General features: G+C 39.7%; 1 protein-coding gene across 1 annotated transcript in view; it reads left to right on the top strand.

Annotated features, from left to right (window-relative positions):
• VTA1 (vesicle trafficking 1) overlaps positions 1-10658 on the top strand; it is a 281215-nt gene extending 270557 nt beyond the window's left edge. Inside the window, exon 8 of the mRNA XM_040350905.1 lies at positions 10370-10658. Within this exon, the coding sequence (XP_040206839.1) occupies positions 10370-10515 (146 nt within the window). The 3' untranslated portion in view covers positions 10516-10658. The remainder of the gene's footprint in view (positions 1-10369) is intronic.
• Positions 10659-19054: the final 8396 nt, after the last annotated feature.

The following is a 19054-nucleotide window of genomic DNA, read 5'->3' as shown; positions in this document are numbered from 1 at the left end:
TTGTCCCAACTACTACCTCTATCGCTGTTTCCAGTAAATGTGGAGAAAAATATGAACCGCTTTAAGACCAGACCTATTCTGGCCCTTCTCGCGTTTATGTAAGAATCAGCATTTTTTGGTTCAAAAATGACTTAGACCCCCTACATATTATATATATTTTATTTAGGCAGAGGTCCTAGTAAATAAAATTGTGGCTATTTTTTATGTCACACAGCATTTGCGCAGCGGTTTTTCAAACACAAATGCCAATACCAAGCATGTCGTGCTTCGAAATTGCACAAGCCCTTGGAATGTCGACAAACTACAGTAGATTAAATTATCCATAACAGGTCATTCTCAGGTTACCATTTTAGATTTACACAGCAGGTCTGGTATTAGAATTATTGCTCTTGATCTGATGTTCACGGTGATACTTCACGTGTGGTGTGGTCGCTGTTTATGTATGCATTCGGGACCAACGTGTCCATCTATTCGCCTTTGCTCTTTAAAAAAAATATATATATTACTGTATATACTCGAGTATAAGCCAAGTTTTTCAGCACATTTTTTGTGAAAATGCCCCCCTCGGCTCATACTCGAGTCACCTTTTTGCTCCTAATCTACCAGAATTTGGGGCCCCAGTACTGGCCGTCTATAGGTCCCCTGGACCCCAAACTTGGCACACATATAGCCCTACTTTTCCTCTCCAAGTGTACAAAGTTTGTTGTCTGGGGGACCTACGGCCGGGGAGCACCGATTTTTCAAATGTCGGGCACCCCTTCTATAGACTCCCATGTTAAAAGGTAACTTTGGGGACCCGGTACCAGCCTTCTATATACTCCAATGTTAAACGTAAGTCTAGTCATGGGCACATGGACACAGTGAGGCATGCAGATGGACACCCTAGGCTTATACTCTTATGCGCTGTCTCTTTAAAAAAAATGTAATTAACTGTATTGCTATCGCAAGGGATGAACAGCAGCCCTTGTGATAGCATGGACATTGACTGGTACTCTTTACTGAGAGAGAGAACTGTCCTCTGCCCTTAAAAGCATCAGATCAAATCAAGACTGGTTTGATCCAATGCTTTCTGTAATGGCTTGTTTACATCTGGCAAACATTGCAGTTTCTTAGACTTTATCGATGATCTGGACATTCCAGTCCCTGGTGGGACAGGAGAGCCAGTGAAGGCAGCCATAGGGGGAGGGGGACTGGGGCCCTCTTTCGCCTACTGTAATGGAAATCCAGTGGCTAATTAGCCGCTAGGATCACCTTTACAAAAAAGTTCATCCCAGAATAACCACTTCAACCCCCACGCCGTACACATACATCACTGGGACTAAAGTGGTTAAGGAAGGCATGTAAAATTACAAATTATTGGCATCCACAGATAGTTATCATAATACGAAAAAAATGAAATAAACATTTGTCATACATACATACTGTTGTAAAACGATACTGTATTCTGTAATTACAGTTGTGCTCATAAGTTTACATACCTTGGCAGAATTTATGATTTCTTGGTCATTTTTCAGAGAATATAAATGATGACACAAACTTTTCTTTCACTCATGGTTAGCGTTTGGCCAAAGCCATTTATTATCAATCAACTGTGTTTACTCTTTTTAAATCATAATGAAAACAGACTACCCAAATGACCCTAATCAAACTTTTACATACCCTGGTTATTTTGGCCTGATAACATGCACACAAGTTAATACAAAGGGGATTGAGTGGCTATTACAGGTAACCACCCTCACCTGTGATCTGTTTGCTTGTTATTAGTGTGTGTGTGTATAAAAGGTCAATGAGTTTCTGGAGTCCTGACAGACCCTTGCATCTTTGACCCAGTGCTGCACTGATGTTTCTGGATTTTGAGTCATGGGGAAAGCAAAAGAATTGTAAATGGATCTGCGGGAAAAGGTAGTTAAACTGTATAAAACAGGAAAAGGATATACAAAGATATCCAAGGAATAGATAATGCCAATCAGCAGTGTTCAAACTCTCATCAAGAAGTGGAAAATGAGGGGTTCTGTTGAAACCAAGCCACGGTCAGGTAGACCAACTAAAATTTCAGGCACAACTGCCAGGAAAATTGTTCGGGATGCAAAGAAAAACCCACAAATAACTTCAGGTGAAATACACGACTCTCTGAAAACATGTAGTGTGGCTGTTTCAAGATGAACAAAAAAGAGGCTCTTGAAGATAGATTGGCTACATGGTCGAGTCGCCAGAAAAAAAACAATACTACATGAATGTCATAAAGTATCCTGCGTACAATATGGCAAACAGCACACAGACAAGCCTCAAACCTTCTGGCACAGTTATTTGGAGTGATGAGACCAAACTTGATCTTTTTGGCCACAACTATAAACTCTTCATTTGGAGAGGAATCAACAAGGCCTATGATGAAAGGTACACCATTCCTGATGTTTTGGGGATGTGTGAGCTACAAAGGCACAGGAAATTTGGTCATAAGTGATGGCAACATGAGTGCAGTATGTTCAAAAAATACTGGAGGAACATTTGCATTCATCAGCCATGAATCCGCGCATGGGACGTAGTTGGACATTTCAACATGACAATGATCCAAAACCTGTCATTGGCTACAGCAGAATAAAGTGAAGGTTCTTGAGTGGCCATCTCATTCTCTTGACCTCAATATCATAAAGGCCACTCTGGGGAGATCTGAAATGTGCATTTCTTGCAAGAGAGTCCAAGGATTTACAGGAACTGGAGGCTTTTTTGCCAAGAAAAATGGGCAGCTTTACCATCTGAGAAGATAAAGAGACTCATCCACAAATACTACGAGACTATAAGACTTCAAGCTGTCATTAATGTTAAAGGGGGCAATACACAGTATTAAGAACTGGGGTATGTAAACGTTTAATCAGGGTCATTTGAGTAGTTTCTGTTTTCATTATGATTTAAAAAGAGTAAACACAGTTGATTGATAATAAATGGCTTCAGTCAAACACTAACCATGAAAGAGTGAAAGAAAAGTTTTTTTGTGGTCTCATTCATATTCTCTGAAAAATGGCCAAGAAATCATAAATTCTGCCAGGGTATGTAAACTAATGAGCACAACTGTTTGTGGCTCTCCCTTCCACAATTGGTGGTGTCAGTGGGTATAGTAGATGAATGCAAAAACCATTTACATGTGTGTTTCTTGGTGAGCGCAATGTACAAGTATATGGAAAATAGTAGTCCTACACACACACGCAGGTTTGACTGGATGGTCCAATGTCTCTATTCAACCTTAACAGCTATGTAAATATGTGAAGGTCAACAGGGGGAAAGACTAAAGATGTCCTAACTGGTGACATCAGGAGATAATTTCTCAAGATCAAAGTATTCATTGGTACAGGTAAAGGAGTTTGTAATGCTAGAGCCCAGTAGGCAAGCTTTCCGATGATGTAATCTCGTTGGCTGTCACAATGATCACATGGTCTGAAGTCTGTCCAGCCCAGTGTTGAAGCCCACCGCAGTTCTACCACACATGTGTATGGTCAGTAGAGCTGCACGATTAATCATTAAGAATCTAAATTGCAATCTTTTTCCCCTCCCAAGCTTCAAAACGGCATGTCACGATCTTTCTAACAAGTGCAGAGAGTTCTCACAGCTGGAAAAACTAAATCCAGGCAGCCTGCCAAGTTTTATTACAACATGCAAATAAGTAGAAACAAAGTATCTTTTTGTTCTTTTATCAAAGGAAAGAAAGTAGATGAGGGACGTTTAACCATTTAAAGACCAAACCTATTCTGACATTTGTTGCTTACAAGTAAAAATCATTATTTTCTGCTTGAAGAGCACCCAAACATGATATTTTTTTCCCGCAGTAACCATAGAGAATAAAATGGTGGTTGTTGCAATATTTTATGTCACACCGTAGTTTCGCAGCGGTTTTTCAAACTAAATTTGTTTTGAAATACTAAACCATAAAGTTAGCCCAGTTTTTTTTTTGTATAATGTGAAAGATGTTGTTACACAGCAAGACTCGTGATCTTTATTTTAAGCCAAAAAATTGTGAATCTCATTTTACCCAGAATGTGCAGCTCTAACGGCCATCCACAAGGTGGTAATGTTATTACAAAATAGCATTCTGTAGACTTCTGTAGAGCTCCCTTCTTATTTCCTTTCCTCTCCTTGTAATCCAGGCCTAGAAACTACACAATCCTTCCAGACAGCATAGTCAAGTTGTTGACCTGAATTTTCTTTACTATGTTTAAGCAGTATAGCTAGGTCACCTCCCCACCTCCAGCCTGTGAATAGACAGTGACGGGGCAGAATAATTAGATCATTCCTCTGCTTTCCTTCACCATGTTTTTTTTTATCAGCACAAGTGAATGAAGCATAACTGATGGTCCCCTAGTTGTGTCCCTCCCTCGATCAGTATGAGCTCCTCACTGGAGGCCGATACTAAATTCTGGTATTTACACTGCATGTAAAAACATTTTAAAATGCAAAACAGAATTGCAATAAATGTTTTCTATTTTTCTGGAGTTCAGCTTTAGCTTTGGACATATAAAGTATTTTCTGGCATTGAATTTTTTTCGAATCCCAAATTTGCTTTTCCCTAGAAAAGAGCAGACCTAGATAGAAAAGGAAAACCATTGCAGGGTGTAATGTCTTCAGCACATGGCAGAGCTTCCCCGCTTTGGGCTGCTTGTAACATTTACTAGTGAATAAAAGCTTCCTTCATCGGTCACACCTGAAGGACAAACCTTTCTCAAAGGTATTGGCTTTCTCATTATAAAAGAAAAGCAGACAATATAAGCATCTATGTTTTAAAAGTCATTCTGTAACAGGAGAGTGGCACAGAAACAAAACCATCTTGCCTAGGTGATAACAAAGATCACATACCCTTCAATAAATGTTGATCTGAGCAAGTGATATCCATTGCACTTCAGCAATACTGAATCTGTTAACCTTTCACAAACCAAAAGCAACTACTTTAACTGTAAAGTAAGATCTTCAAGTGTCTCTTACAGATTAGCAGCTGGGTTATTGCGTAGCTCTGCCAGCCATGGGGGATTAGTGAGACCATAAAACTGGAAACAGGGCCTAATTTAGACGTTTGGAGGGTCTGGGGTACTGCAGGTTCAGTGGTACACAAGAATTCAAATACACAGAAAATCACTAACCAAGATTGCATATTACATGTCATTGGAACTGACATGTTAGTGATACATAGACAGTTAAAAAGGTTAAATTCGTTTTTTTACCTGAAGTAAATACATGTATATGTGTAGATACATGCCAGCCAAACTTCAAGTAGACTTTTAGAAAAGACATGTTACAAAGAAAATGGCTATACTCCATAGACAACAAGACCGCAAAATCAAGCTCTGAACCTCTCAATGCAAACGTTTTAAGGTTTATCTAAGCCAAGTACAAAACCTTTCACCAGCTTACAGCTATATGAATTACACTACAATATCTGCTAAAAAATCTTTCTTTCTACACCTGGCATCTGAAAAATCATTAATGAACTCCCTAAAGTGGTTCTAAAGGCTCAAGGCTTTGTGTTTATAAACACTAGGTTAGCTACGTGCTATAAAGCTTTGCATGAGCCACAAAGCATTCAGGGTCGAGGGCGATTGTTCAGCGCTCAATTTTCTAACAAAAAAAATATATATACAGTATTTTACAAAAGTGAGTACACCCTTTTATTTTTAAAAATAAATAAATATTGTTTTATGTGATAACACTGAAGAAATTACACAATGCTACGATGTACAGCTTGTATAACGGTGTAAGTTTGCTGTCCCCTCAAAATAACTCAACGCAAAGCCATTAAAGGGGTTGTAAAGGAAAACATTTGTTTCCCTAAATAGCTTCCTTTACCTTAGTGCAGTCCTCCTTCACTTACCTCATCCTTCGATTTTGCTTTTAAATGTCCTTATTTCTTCTGAGAAATCCTCACTTCCTGTTCTTCTGTCTGTAACTCAACACCGTAATGCGAGGCTTTCTTCCTGGTGTGGAGAAAGCCTCTTGAGGGGGCGAGCAGGAGTGGCAGATACTTCAGATAGAAGATAGATACAGATGGAGAAAGGAGCGGTGTTTAGATCGGTGAGTTAGACTACCGGTACAGTTTAACGGTGAAAGAGATACTTAACAAATGTCACAGCCTTAGCTATGTAAGCGTGGTCATACATAATCCAGTCCCTTCTAGTAATACCCCAGCTGGGAGAACCACTTATAAAGAGTGAATGAGGATTGCACCATATACTGTAGGTCTTCTCTCTGTGGTGGTAATAAGCAATTGTAGAAGTCTCTTCCTTCATTTGACAATGCTGATGCCGCTTTTATGAATTTGCAATTAGCATTGTCACCCTTGTGTATGGATTACACCGTTGTGCAAGGGATCTTGTGTTGGTGTTAATAACTTTGGCATTGTTGCTCTTCAGCTAATTAACAGCAATGCACTGGAGGATTGTTAATAATCCTACTGACCTCCATGGGATAGTGGGCTTACACCTACTTTAGGCACAAGGACACACAACGTTGTAGGGATATAAAGATATGAGTTAATTAAATTGCTGGAAATGAGTGGTCTGTGATAGTATGGTGTGGTGGATTTCTAAAAGGCTGAAACATGTTTTTAACCACTTCCCGACCTCCTCATGTACAATTTACGTCGGCAGAATGGCACGGACAGGCACAATCACGTACCTGTACGTGCCTGCCTAGACGTGGGTGGGGGGTCCGATCGGGACCCCCCCCCCCGGTACATGCGGAGGTCGGGTCCGCTCGGGGAGCGTTTCGGGACGACGGCGCGGCTATTTGTTTATACTTCCCCGTGCTTCACTGTGGCGGCGCATCGATCGAGTGATCCCTTTTATTAGGGAGACTCGATCGATGATGTCAGTCCTACAGCCACACCCCCCTACACTAGTAAACACATACACAGTGATCCCTAACTCCTACAGCGCCCCCTGTGTTTAACTCCCAAACTGCAACTGTCATTTTCACAATAAACAATGCAATTTAAATGCATTTTTTGCTGTGAAAATGACAATGGTCCCAAAAATGTGTCAAATTTGTCCGAAGTGTCCGCCATAATGTCGCAGTCACGAAAAAAATTACTAGTAAAAAAAATAAAAAAAATAAAAATGCAAAAAAACTATCCCCTATTTTGTAAACGCTATAAATTTTGCGCAAACCAACCGATAAACGATTATTGCGATTTTTTTTTACCAAAAATAGGTAGAAGAATACGTATCGGCCGAAACTGAGAAAAAAAAATAGTTAATATATGTTTTTGGGGGATATTTATTACAGCAAAAAGTAAAAAATATTGCATTTTTTTCAAAATTGTCGCTCTATTTTTGTTTATAGCGCAACAAATAAAAACCGCAGAGGTGATCAAATACCACCAAAAGAAAGCTCTATTTGTAGCAAAAAAGGATGCCAATTTTGTTTGGGAGCCACGTCGCACGACCGCGCAATTGTCTGTTAAAGCGACGCAGTCCCGAACTGTAAAAACCCCTTGGGTCTTTAGCCAGCATATTGGTCCGGGGCTTAAGTGGTTAAATCGACACATCTATTTTCTTTTTACTATTTAACTCTGTATAGTATGCCAGCAAAATAAATGTATTACTATTATGCCTCAGTACCCTTCTCTTTTTCTCTTCTGGTTTAGTTGATTTTGTTCAATGTTTAGTTTTTTTTTCTTCTTTTTCTTCTCCAAACAATCCGAGAAAAAATTGTTTTTTTTTAGTTAATGGAGGCACATTTATTTTTATGTTAGTCTTAGCATTATTAAAGTTTTTTTTTTTTTTTTTTCTCTTTCTTGAAGTCACAAGGACACGTTTTATTTTAGCTTTTGATCTAAAGTGAAGTTACATAATAATGTATGGATAAAAACAAAATCATACATTTGCATACCGAAAGGGCATATCCAAATCCTCTCCATTTACCGTATTGTCCTTTAAATTATTGTTATTATATAGGATTTATATAGCACCAACAGTTTGCGCAGCACTTTACAACATGAGGGCAGACAGTACAGTTACAATTCAATACAAGAGGAATCAGAGGACCCTGCTCATTAGAGCTTACAATTTAGGAGGGAGGATCAAGTGATACAAAAGGTAATGACTATGGGGCATTATCTCCATCAAATAAAAGTACAATTGTTAGGTGAAAGTAGAATAGGCTTCTCTGAAGAGGAAAAACTTCAGGGAGTGTTTAAAAGCATGCAGAGTAGGAGATAGTTGGACATATTGGGGTAGGGAGTTCCATAGTATAGGAGAGAAAAATCCTGTAGGGGAGCATTGGAGGAGGTGACCAGGGAACTAGAGAGCAGGAGGTCTTGGAGGATCGAAGGGAACGAGTAGGTTGGTATTTTGAGACTAGGTTAGTGATGTAGCTGGGGGCTGAGTTGTGGATGGCTTTGTAAGTTGTTGTTAGAATTGAATTTGTTGGAAAGTGGAAGCCAGTGGAGGGATTGACAGGGGTAGCAGACACTGAACGATTGGTAAGGTTAATGAGCCTGGCAGCAGCATTAATGGTGGACTGAAGAGAGGATAGCCTATGTAAAGATAATCCCGTGAGGAGGGAGTTGCAGTAGTCGAGGTGGGAGATGACCAGGGAGTGAACTAGGTGTTTTGTGGTGTCATTGGTTAGGAATGGGCGTATTTTGGAGATGTTGTGGAGGTTTGGATAGTGTTGGGGCATAGGGCCAAAAGAATAGTTCAGAGTCCAGGGTTACACCTAGAACCTTGTCATGCGGGGGCGGGCTGCTAGTAGCACTATCGATCTTGACAGAGAAATCGGGAGAAGAGACACATGAGGGAGGAAAAATCATGAGCTCAGTTTTGGATAGATTGAGTTCATCCAGGGTAATATGTCTGTTAGTAAATTAGTGATACAAGAGGAGACTGAAGGAGTGAGCTGAAGGGTAGAGAGATAGATTTGGGTGTCATCTGCATGGACGTTGTATTGAGAGCCATGAGAGGCAATCAACTGACCTAGGAAGGAGATGCAGATTGAGAATAGAAGAGGTCCAAGAACAAAATCTTAGAGGACCCTGAAGGAGAAAGGAAGAGGAGGAAGTAGAATTGTAAGTGACACTGAAGGTGCAGTGGGATGGGTAGGATAAATAAGCAAACATATTTTATTATACATAGTAGGGGTGATTTGCTAAATGAGTAACATAGAGATGGTATTGGAAGCCATTGGATGCTATTACCTGACCCAGGGAGGAGGTATAGATGGAGAATAAGACAGGTCCAAGAACAGAACCTTGGGGGACCCACAACAGAGAAAAAGGGAGGGGAGAGGAGAAGAGGAAGTAGAATTGTAGATAACACTAAAGGTGCGGTTGAATAAATAGGATAAATAAGAAGCAAACCTATTTTATTATACTTAGTAGGGGTGATTTGCAAAATGTAACTTTCACTTATCTTAGTGAATGAGGTGAAAATTCACTGCAAAGAAAACATTAAAAAAAAATTTTATCTTTTCTTGCACATAATTGTACGATTGAAATCAGCACAACTTCACCTCATTCACAAAGCGAAGTGAATTTTGTCTTTGAAAAACCTACTGTCCAATTAGTGATTGAGGTGAAGTTGTGCTGACATTGATCTTCCAATCATGCGCTAGTAAAAATCCTCTTTGCACATACAGTAGCTAAAGATATTTACTACTCTAGGTTGGTCCACATACTCTGCACAATGGCAGGGGAGTTGAGACCCCTCAACACGTTTCACACCACGCTCTTATTTATTGCAATGATGCTACGCTAAGGCCTTGTACACACGATAGGATAGCCAGAGGACAGCGGTCTGAAGGACCGTTTTCATCAGTCCAAACCGATCGTGTGTAGGCCCCATAGGTTATTTAACTTGCTTTAAAATTTGACCTATGGACTAGTAACCGATAGTTAGTATGCAAAAGCATCGGTTAAAAACCTGCACATGCTCAGAATCAAGTCGACGCATGCTTGGAAGCATTGAACTTAGTTTTTTTCAGCACGTCGTTGTGTTTTACGTCACCGCGTTCTGACACGATCGGTTTTTTAACTGATGGTGTGTACGCACGACGGACCGTCAGTCAGCCTCATCGGTTAACCTAAGACAACGGTTGTCCTCTGGCTATCCTATAGTGTGTACGAGGCCTTAGTGGATTTCAGCATGACATAAATAAATAGTGTTAAATAATCTGCACAGTATTACCTTTTCAGGTCTCCAATGCATCTTGATGCTAAGCATTAGAAAAAATATTCTACCATAAAAAATTTAATATCTGGAGTTCAGATTCACCGCTATTGTAAATAATGAACAATTTAATCCACTACTGTCCACTAATGTTATAAATTTAGTGCTCAATGTCTATTAGTGTTTGTATACATTAACGTTTACTTTTTTTATTCTTTTCGTAGGTGAAGGTCGTCTGACACCAGAAGACTATGCCAGAGCACAGAAATACTGCAAATATGCTGGCAGTGCTTTACAGTACGAGGATGTTAATACAGCAGTGCAGAACCTCCAGAAGGCCTTGAAGCTTCTCACCACTGGCAGAGAGTGATTGTCACACCATGTGCAGCTCTACTTAGTGATTCCATCTGAAAAGTTCTTGATTCATAAAAGCTGCAATGATTCGCTCAATTTTTAATCCTTCAGCAACAGGGTGAAGGCTAATCCTTTAAATAAATGACAGTTTACTATGTTTACATGTGTGGACGATGCTTCTTTCAATAACAGCCATTTTCCAAGGCTACAATTACTCTGAGATTTTCTGATTCCTTCATGTGTAACATGTGAATCTGAACCCAAAGTCAAGCTTCCAAATAAATGTATGGGTTCCTAGGTTCCCGAGAAATTATACTCATTCAGTAGCAGAGGTCTTAAAACGGCAAATAAACACTAGGGCCCAAACACAGTGATGAGCACCTCTGTTCTACTTTATAGTGTACCATACCAAAGCAAACCATGTGTGAGCTTAGAGCATAAAGCAATGATGTGCTGTAACCCATGGCAGAAAATCAGAAACTGTCATTGATTTGTCTATTGGATAGCAGGAGAACATTACTTTTTGCATGTTAGGTCTAAATGTCACTGTCTATAAATCAGTAACTAATGACTTCTCAGCGTTTACAAACTACATTGGAATAATAATTTAGGGGCTGTCACCAGGCTTCGGGCTAGTCTCCATAACATCAGTTTGAAATGCTCCTGAGATCATTTAGTAGTCACTGACAGGTGTTTTTGATGTGCTTGAAGTGGGTTTCCCATCCCCATAGACTTGCGTGGGAATGCAAAACCCATCGGGGAAAAAATAACACATTTGCACAGGCTGTAAAGCTGTTCAGTGTGTTTTCACATTTTGACTTCTGGAAAGTTTTGTCATTAAAGCGGTATTAAACCCAAAACCAAAGCTGTAATATAATGCAGCTTACTTATTAGATGTGATTACGTTTTTTTTTAAGGCTTTTTTCCCCGTTTTCACCTGCTGATGTGCCCAAGCACAGGGACAGCAACATTCTCAGTCTGGTGGGAGTGTTAGGCCTCGTACACACGATAGGTTAAACAGAGGACAATGGTCTGATGGACCGTTTTCATCGGTCAAAACCGATCGTGTGTGGGCCCCATAGGTTATTTAACCATCGGTTAAAAAAAAGCCAACTTGCTTTAAATTTAACCGATGGGGAAAAAACGATCGTTAGTAGGCACAACCATCGGTTAAAAATCCACGCATGCTCAGAATCAAGTTGACGCATGCTTGGAAGCTTGGAACTTATTTTTTTTCAGCACGTCGTTGTGTTTTACGTCACCGCGTTCTGACACGATCGTTTTTTTTAACCGATGGTGTGTAGGCGCGACGGACCATCAGTCAGCTTCATAGGTTAACCGATGACAACGGTCCTTCAGTCCATTCTCATCGGATGGACTGATCGTGTGTACGCGGCTTTAGAAGTACTAGCCAATATAAATATGCTAACAAACTGAAGCAAAACTCCAGCTAATACTTTATAAGCAGTTATGGCAAACAGTTTAGTTCTTTTTTGGGATAACAATTTTGCATGATTAAAAAATAAAGGCTGGTCATTGTGAGCACCCTTGCTAGTGTTAAATGGTTTGTCCCATATCTGTCACTAATACGCTCTGCTGGAGAGCTACATAGTTAATCTGGTTGAAAAAAAGTTCAGTTTAACCAATTAAAGGGGGGGGGGACTATAAAATCCTATACCCACAGTTGATCCAGAGGAAAGCAAAAATAAAAACAGCAAAGCATGATCCAATTCGCTCCAGCAGGGGGAAATAATTCTTTCCTAAATAAAGATGGTTTAAAAAAGAAAATGAATGCATCTATCATACCCAAGAATTGGTAAGCTGCAAAATGATAAATATTTGCTTTTGAGTTTATTACCGCTTTAATTACAGCTGATTTCTAGGCGAAAAACTAGATATACAGTTGAAAAACATATGCTTAGAGCTTGTAAACTACCAAGTTTTGTTCAGTCAGTGTTGGCTTTTGATTCACATTGTTTTTATCGTATTCTATCTTTGCAGCTTCATGTGTCTCCTTCTTTGTTTATTGGACATTAAGTCAAAATTTGACAGACAGTGTTTAGCCACCTCTGAACACAGCAATCTCTCTGCCCCAGTGTGGCCAAGTGAATGTAGCCTTACAGATGATTGGCAGAACTGAAAATATCCTGGCAGAGGAAATTGTCATACATATTTAATCAACTGCATATTTAACTGTTTGCCTGGAGTGCTGCTTTAACTAATGCATGGCACCAATAATTACTATTTATGTTTCAGAAAGAAACCCTGCCAACCTTTTTAAAATGTCAAAACTTAATAAAAATGTATTGAGGAGAAAAAAAATAATTTCAAAACTAAGTCCACACTGTGTATTCCAATAATATAACACATTTCAATAAATATATTTTAAATCCTCTCTACTGTCCTGGGGAGATTCTCACATCACGTATGGGGTTGATTTACTAAAGGCAAATATGTTGTCCGCTTTGCAAGGGAATTTTCACTTTGCTTATTGAAAGAGGTGAAGCTCTGATGATTTCCATCATAAATTCATGTGCAAATAAACATTTTTTTTTTTTTTTCCTTTGCCTGTGATTTTTTGGGAAAGTGTAATCTTGCCATGTTCACTAAGCTAAGGGAAATTTCCTCTGGAAAGTGAACAGCCTATTTGCCTTAGGTAAATCAACTTCTATGCATGTACAGCTTCATCTTCCCTGACTTGGGAGTTGAGCTCTGCACTCCCACTGCCCATTAAAACCCTGTACACACGATCGGTCCATCCGATAAACGGTCTGATGGACCGTTTTCATCGGTTAACCGATGAAGCTGACTGATGGTCAGTCGTGCCTACACACCATCAGTTAAAATACCGATCGTGTCAGAACACGGTGACGTAAAACACGACGTCCTGAAGAAAACAAAGTTCAATGCTTCCAAGCATGCGTCAACTTGATTCTGAGCATGCGTGGATTTAAAACAAGATTGCTATTCCTTAACCTATGGATAAATAACCGATGGGGCCCACACACGATCGGTTTGGTCCGATAAAAACGGTCCATCAAAACCGTTCTCATCGGTTTGACCGATCGTGTGTACACGGCATAAGAATGAATGCTGTTTTCCATAGAGATTTTCCTTATTTATTTTTTTAATTATGTTTAGGATTAAAAATAAAATTGTTGATATTTTTAGCAAAAAGGTGGCAAATGTAAGTCTGATACTTCAAAGTTTTGCTGTTGGTTTACAGCTGAGCTTTGTCTACAGCTTTAATAGCAGGATCTCTGGCTACACACACAGCATAAAAGATCAGCTGAATGACTCAGAGGAGGACAACCTCCTTCCTCATCCTCTGCAAGAACAAAGGGTGCCATCTAGATCTTTAGGAGCAAACAACAAACATGGAGCTAGTGCTAGGCTCTTTTATTAAGCAGTACAGCATGCATTAAAGCAACAAAACACGCAGAATGAAGCCGGCCATAGACAGATCGAAATGCAACCGGTTCAGCAGGAACCAGCTGAATGACTTCAGTACAAACAGCCTGTTTTTTTTTCTTCAGGACGGCTATAGCAGCAGCAGTGATCATTATATTTTACTGGTGGGAAAGAAAGCAGAACACAATAGAGCTGCCGGAAGGATTCCCCCTTCAACATTGAGTGTGTTGATGGGGGAATCAACAAATGCCATTTCCTTCAACCCAGGGTTGACGGAAAGAAAATAGCATAATGTATGCCTTACCTTAGATGTCTATTTTTAAAACCGATTTTGTACGAATGCAAAAAAAATTGCCACACGTCAGTTTATGAACCTATACACTTTACAATAATGTACGGTGTAAATGACCATAGACCACATAGTTTCCACTTATGGAAATCTTTTAGTTTTGAAATAGTAAAAAGTTAAACTTGTTTACTTTACTACTTTAGGCATTATTAGAATGCATATCTTTATTACTGGACAATGCAACCCACATAATGAAAAATAGCAGATAACTAAAGATGTATTTAAATCCAATGAATGGGTTCAGAAAAGAGAGTCCGTGGCAATATACTTGTCAGAACATACATACCTGTATAGTAAAGCTAAACTCCAGGTAAATGGCTAAAAGGCAGTCTTGTGATCTTAGTTCCCCTGTCAGTTAGTATAGCTAGGTTGGTGACCTTTTCTGTACTGCAGTTAAAAAGTACAGCCTGTTACCAACTTTGCCTAGACGGTAAACGAGAATTGCCACAGCCATTAGCCCTCTACTGAAAGTAGAAAGTAATACAGCTCTTATTTATTACAAGTACTAAACCTCCCTATTACAATTTGAGTGCTGCTGTGAATTGATTTCTAGGATGCTAATATCAGGAAGGAATGAGGAATTTATAAATGTGATCATCTTTAATTAATATGTATCAGGATGTTTTTTTTTTTTTATCTGCCAGGAGTTGAGCTTTAATTGGTCTTCGAATGATTTATGGCCTTTCACATGAGCTTGGTCCACTCCATTCATGTTTAGTTCATGTTCTGTCATGTCTTGGTCTGGAAAAGGAAGCAACCCTTTTCTTTTTTTTTTTCTGGACCTGAATGGGCTCGGAGGAAGGTGGGTGTGAACAGACATAAGTCAGTTTGCATCAGTCTGTCCTTAGACCCATATGGACCTTTCGGATCAGGTCTGCTTCAAAAACGGAAATCATCCCATTTTGCTTTGGGGTGGTCATCCATTTTTTGACAACTTACAAAAAATAAATTGTATGCCTTTAGATCGTTGATGTCAGATTTTTTTTTTCCCAACCTGAGTTGCTGTTTTTCTTACATCTTGGTGGGTCATCTGAATATTAAACTACAAGTGCATGTCTTTAAAATGCATGTATGCCATCATTTTGCTTTAGAATAAATGGAATTCAAGTAATCATGATGTCTGCGTTTTGAATTTCATGCTATTGATGTCTATGATTGTGTAATCATGTAAAAGCAAACATTGACCTTTTTCCTATAGCAAGTTTGGAGCTAATTTTTGAGAAATTAATCGAACTTCAGTTGAGCGAAAAGCAGGGTTATTGCCTCTAACTAAGAGTCAGATTTTATAGTTTGGTAATGCCAGTGAATGAAAGAATAAACCAGATTGGTTGTGAAGCGCAAGAGCCCCACCTGTTTCAAATAAATTATACTGCATTGATGCTCCAGTTTTCAAAATGATGGAACACGTTTTATTTAAGCAACTATGAGAAGCTTAAAGAATAAGTTCACCTTTTTTTTTTTTTTTATAAATGCAATTTTTTTAATGTGAATTTATGATTTTTTTTTCTAAGCAGATCACAGGTGCAATGTTGAGCTGCTGCAGACGGTCAGTGTAGCGGTCTCTATGGAAAGGCAGTTACTTCAATCGAAGAAGCCCAATGGATTATGAGACCGTTTACCAGTGCCCTCATAGTTCATCGAGAACTCCAAGTCAACAGCTGCAAAGGCATTGGTTTACAGAACTGTGTAAATGAATGGCGAGACTGTGTGGACAGAGCCTTGCACGACTGTGCTCTTTTCAAATTGTGACAGTGGGTGCAAGTAGAACCCCAGCCCACTGTCATAGGGAAGGGGATTAGGAAGAATGATGGAACATGTAATTTGTTCCCAATGGTGAATTTATCCTTTAACAGTTAAAATCCCAACTTATCATAGTTTCAGAACATTAAAATGGGCACATTTGACATTTCAGACGTTCTGTAAACGCATAGGGCTGGGACAGAGCAAAAAGTGGCCGTGGGTGCCTTTCTGGGGGAACAGGGTGCAGCTGGGACATCAACCTTTCCTGCCTCTGCACTGTAAAGGACTGAGCTGTCAAACTGAAAGGGGGGAGGATGGGCTCTTCCATTTGACAGCTCCTCCTTTGTTATCAGGAGCTGTGTGCTCTTGGTAAACAGGGTACAGCACCCAGGACAGAGCTCTGACAAAATAACACAGGGAGTCTTCATGGGTAATCTGCAGGACTGCGCTATCAGTTTGACAGCTTGAGCTGTGTTTATTTATATGGTGCAGTTATGTCCAAACAAAAAAAAATATATATAACAAAAATATAAAAAATAAGCCAAAAAATATATTTTTTCCCGACACTCCATGGCAGCATACATTGGGTAGCACCACCCTCACGCCTACCCCATTGGACCCCACTCTCATAAATTTGTGAGGCTGAGCCAGGGGCCACATTCCCTTTATTGCCCTCACTCATAGGACCAATTTTTTTTACGTTTTCCTACCTTTTGGAATTGTCAGCAGCCGGATCTCGTGTAGGAGCAGTATATAATACAAGTCTATGGCTCAGTGCAGCTAACATATGGGGAAGTAACAGGAGTACTGCACTGTACCTGTGGATCTGTGTGAAAGCAGACTATTTTTTTTTTTAAAAGTGCTAATATGCCCATTGCAAAACTATGTGATGTTTAATAAACTGACCTTTTTATCTTCCACTTTTGCTGGCATTGCTAGGTTGCTAGGCAAAGTGCACTTGGCATTGCTCCACCTGGGACAGGAGTCAGCGCTACAGAGGAAGCATTGGTTTATGCGGCGCCAGCTCCGTGCTGATGCTCTGGGATGTCGGTCAGCAGCCCGCGATCTGGGCTTGCCGATCCGACATCCCAGAGCCAATTGCTATTTTCCTCATTAGGCTGTGACTAGTGAATTATGCCTTGTACACACGATCGTAATTTCTGATGAAAAAAGTCAGACGGAATTTTTTCATCGGATATTCCGACGGTGTGTGGGCCCCATCTGACTTTTTTTCTGTCGGAGTTTAGAAATAGAACATGTTTTATTTTTTTCCGATGGAAAAAAATCCTATCGGAAATTTTGTTCGTCTGTGTGGAACTCCGAGGGAGAAAAAAACATGCATGCTCAGAATCAAGTCGACGCATGCTCAGAAGCATTGAACTTCATTTTTCTCGGCTCGTCGTAGTGTTTCACGTCACTGCGTTTTGGACGGTCAGAATTTGGTCTGACAGTGTGTATGCAAGACAGTTTGAACGGAATTCCGACAGAAAATTCCATCAGATTTTATCCAATCGGAAATTCCGACCGTGTGTACAGGGCATAAGAGTTGTTGTATCCTTAGTCTCTCAACCACCAAAGCTTGTAACTCTTCCAGAGCTGTCATAAGTCTCTTGGTGGCTTTTCTCATTAGTCTTTTGCAGGATCACTCACTTTTAGTGAACATCTTGTTCTTGGCAGGTTTACAGTTGTACCATTCTTTTTCCTTTTCCTAATGATTGATTCAGCTGTACTCCAAGAATTATTCAGAGACATTTTCTTGTATTCATTCCATGAATTATGCTTTTCAGTCTCCTTTGTCTTCATGCTATGCCAAACAACTGACTCACTAAAAGTTAGTCTTCCAGATAAATGTATATAATTGCTTGAAACTCTGACTACGCACTGAGGATTTCCATGTATTAATTGTTTACATTTAGAAAATAATTAAATGTGCCATTTGATTTACCGTTACTTAATTGTCATTTAGAAAAGGGTGATTGTTTTTTTCCACATGTAAGAGCTGCTTTCACATAAGCATGAAATAGTATAATACTGTTGTTCGGTGTCAAAAATTTTGAATGACATTCTTTGTGATTTACATAGTTACATAGTTAGTCAGGTTGAAAAAAGACACAAGTCCATCCAGTTCAACCACAAAAATAAACAAACAAAATAAAAAACACAGTACAATCCCATACACCCAACTCCATACCCACAGTTGATCCAGAGGAAGGCAAAAAACCCCAGCAGAGCATGATCCAATTTGCTACAGCAGGGGGAAAAAATTTGTTCCTGATCCCCCGAGAGGCAATCGGATTTACCCTGGATCAACTTTACCTACAAATCTTTAGTACTCAGTTATATTCTGTACATTTAGGAAAGAATCCAGGCCTTTCTTAAAGCAATCTACTGAGCTGGCCAGAACTACGTCTGGAGGGAGTCTGTTCCACATTTTCACAGCTCTTACTGTGAAGAAACCTTTCCGTATTTGGAGGTGAAATCTCTTTTCCTCTAGACGTAAAGAGTGCCCCCTTGTCCTCAGTGTTGACCGTAAAGTGAATAACTCAACACCAAGTTCACTATATGGACCCCTTATATATTTGTACATGTTGATCATATCCCCCCTTATTCTCCTCTTCTCAAGAGTGAATACATTTAGTTCTTCTAATCTTTCCTCATAGCTGAGCTCCTCCATTCCTCTTATCAGTTTGGTTGCCCTTCTCTGCACTTTCTCCAGTTCTCCGATATCCTTTTTGAGAACTGGGGCCCAAAACTGAACTGTATATTCCAGATGAGGTCTTACTAATGATTTGTACAGGGGCAAAATTATATCTCTGTCTCTGGAGTCCATACCTCTCTTAATACAAGAAAGGACTTTGCTCGCTTTGGAAACCACAGCTTGGCATTGCAACCCCCAGATCCTTCTCCACTACGGATCCCTCAAGTTGTACTCCCCCTAGTATGTATGACGCATGCATATTCTTAGTCCCTAAGTGCATAACTTTACATTTATTAACATGAAACCTCATCTGCCACATAGTCGCCCAATTAGACAGAGCATTGAGGTCGGCTTGTA

Source organism: Rana temporaria, chromosome 4 (assembly GCF_905171775.1).
Source record: "Rana temporaria chromosome 4, aRanTem1.1, whole genome shotgun sequence".
NCBI classification, from domain to species: Eukaryota; Metazoa; Chordata; class Amphibia; order Anura; family Ranidae; genus Rana; species Rana temporaria.
The sequence above is the reverse complement of the archived record's forward strand: the minus strand, read 5'-3'. Positions and strand labels throughout refer to the sequence as shown.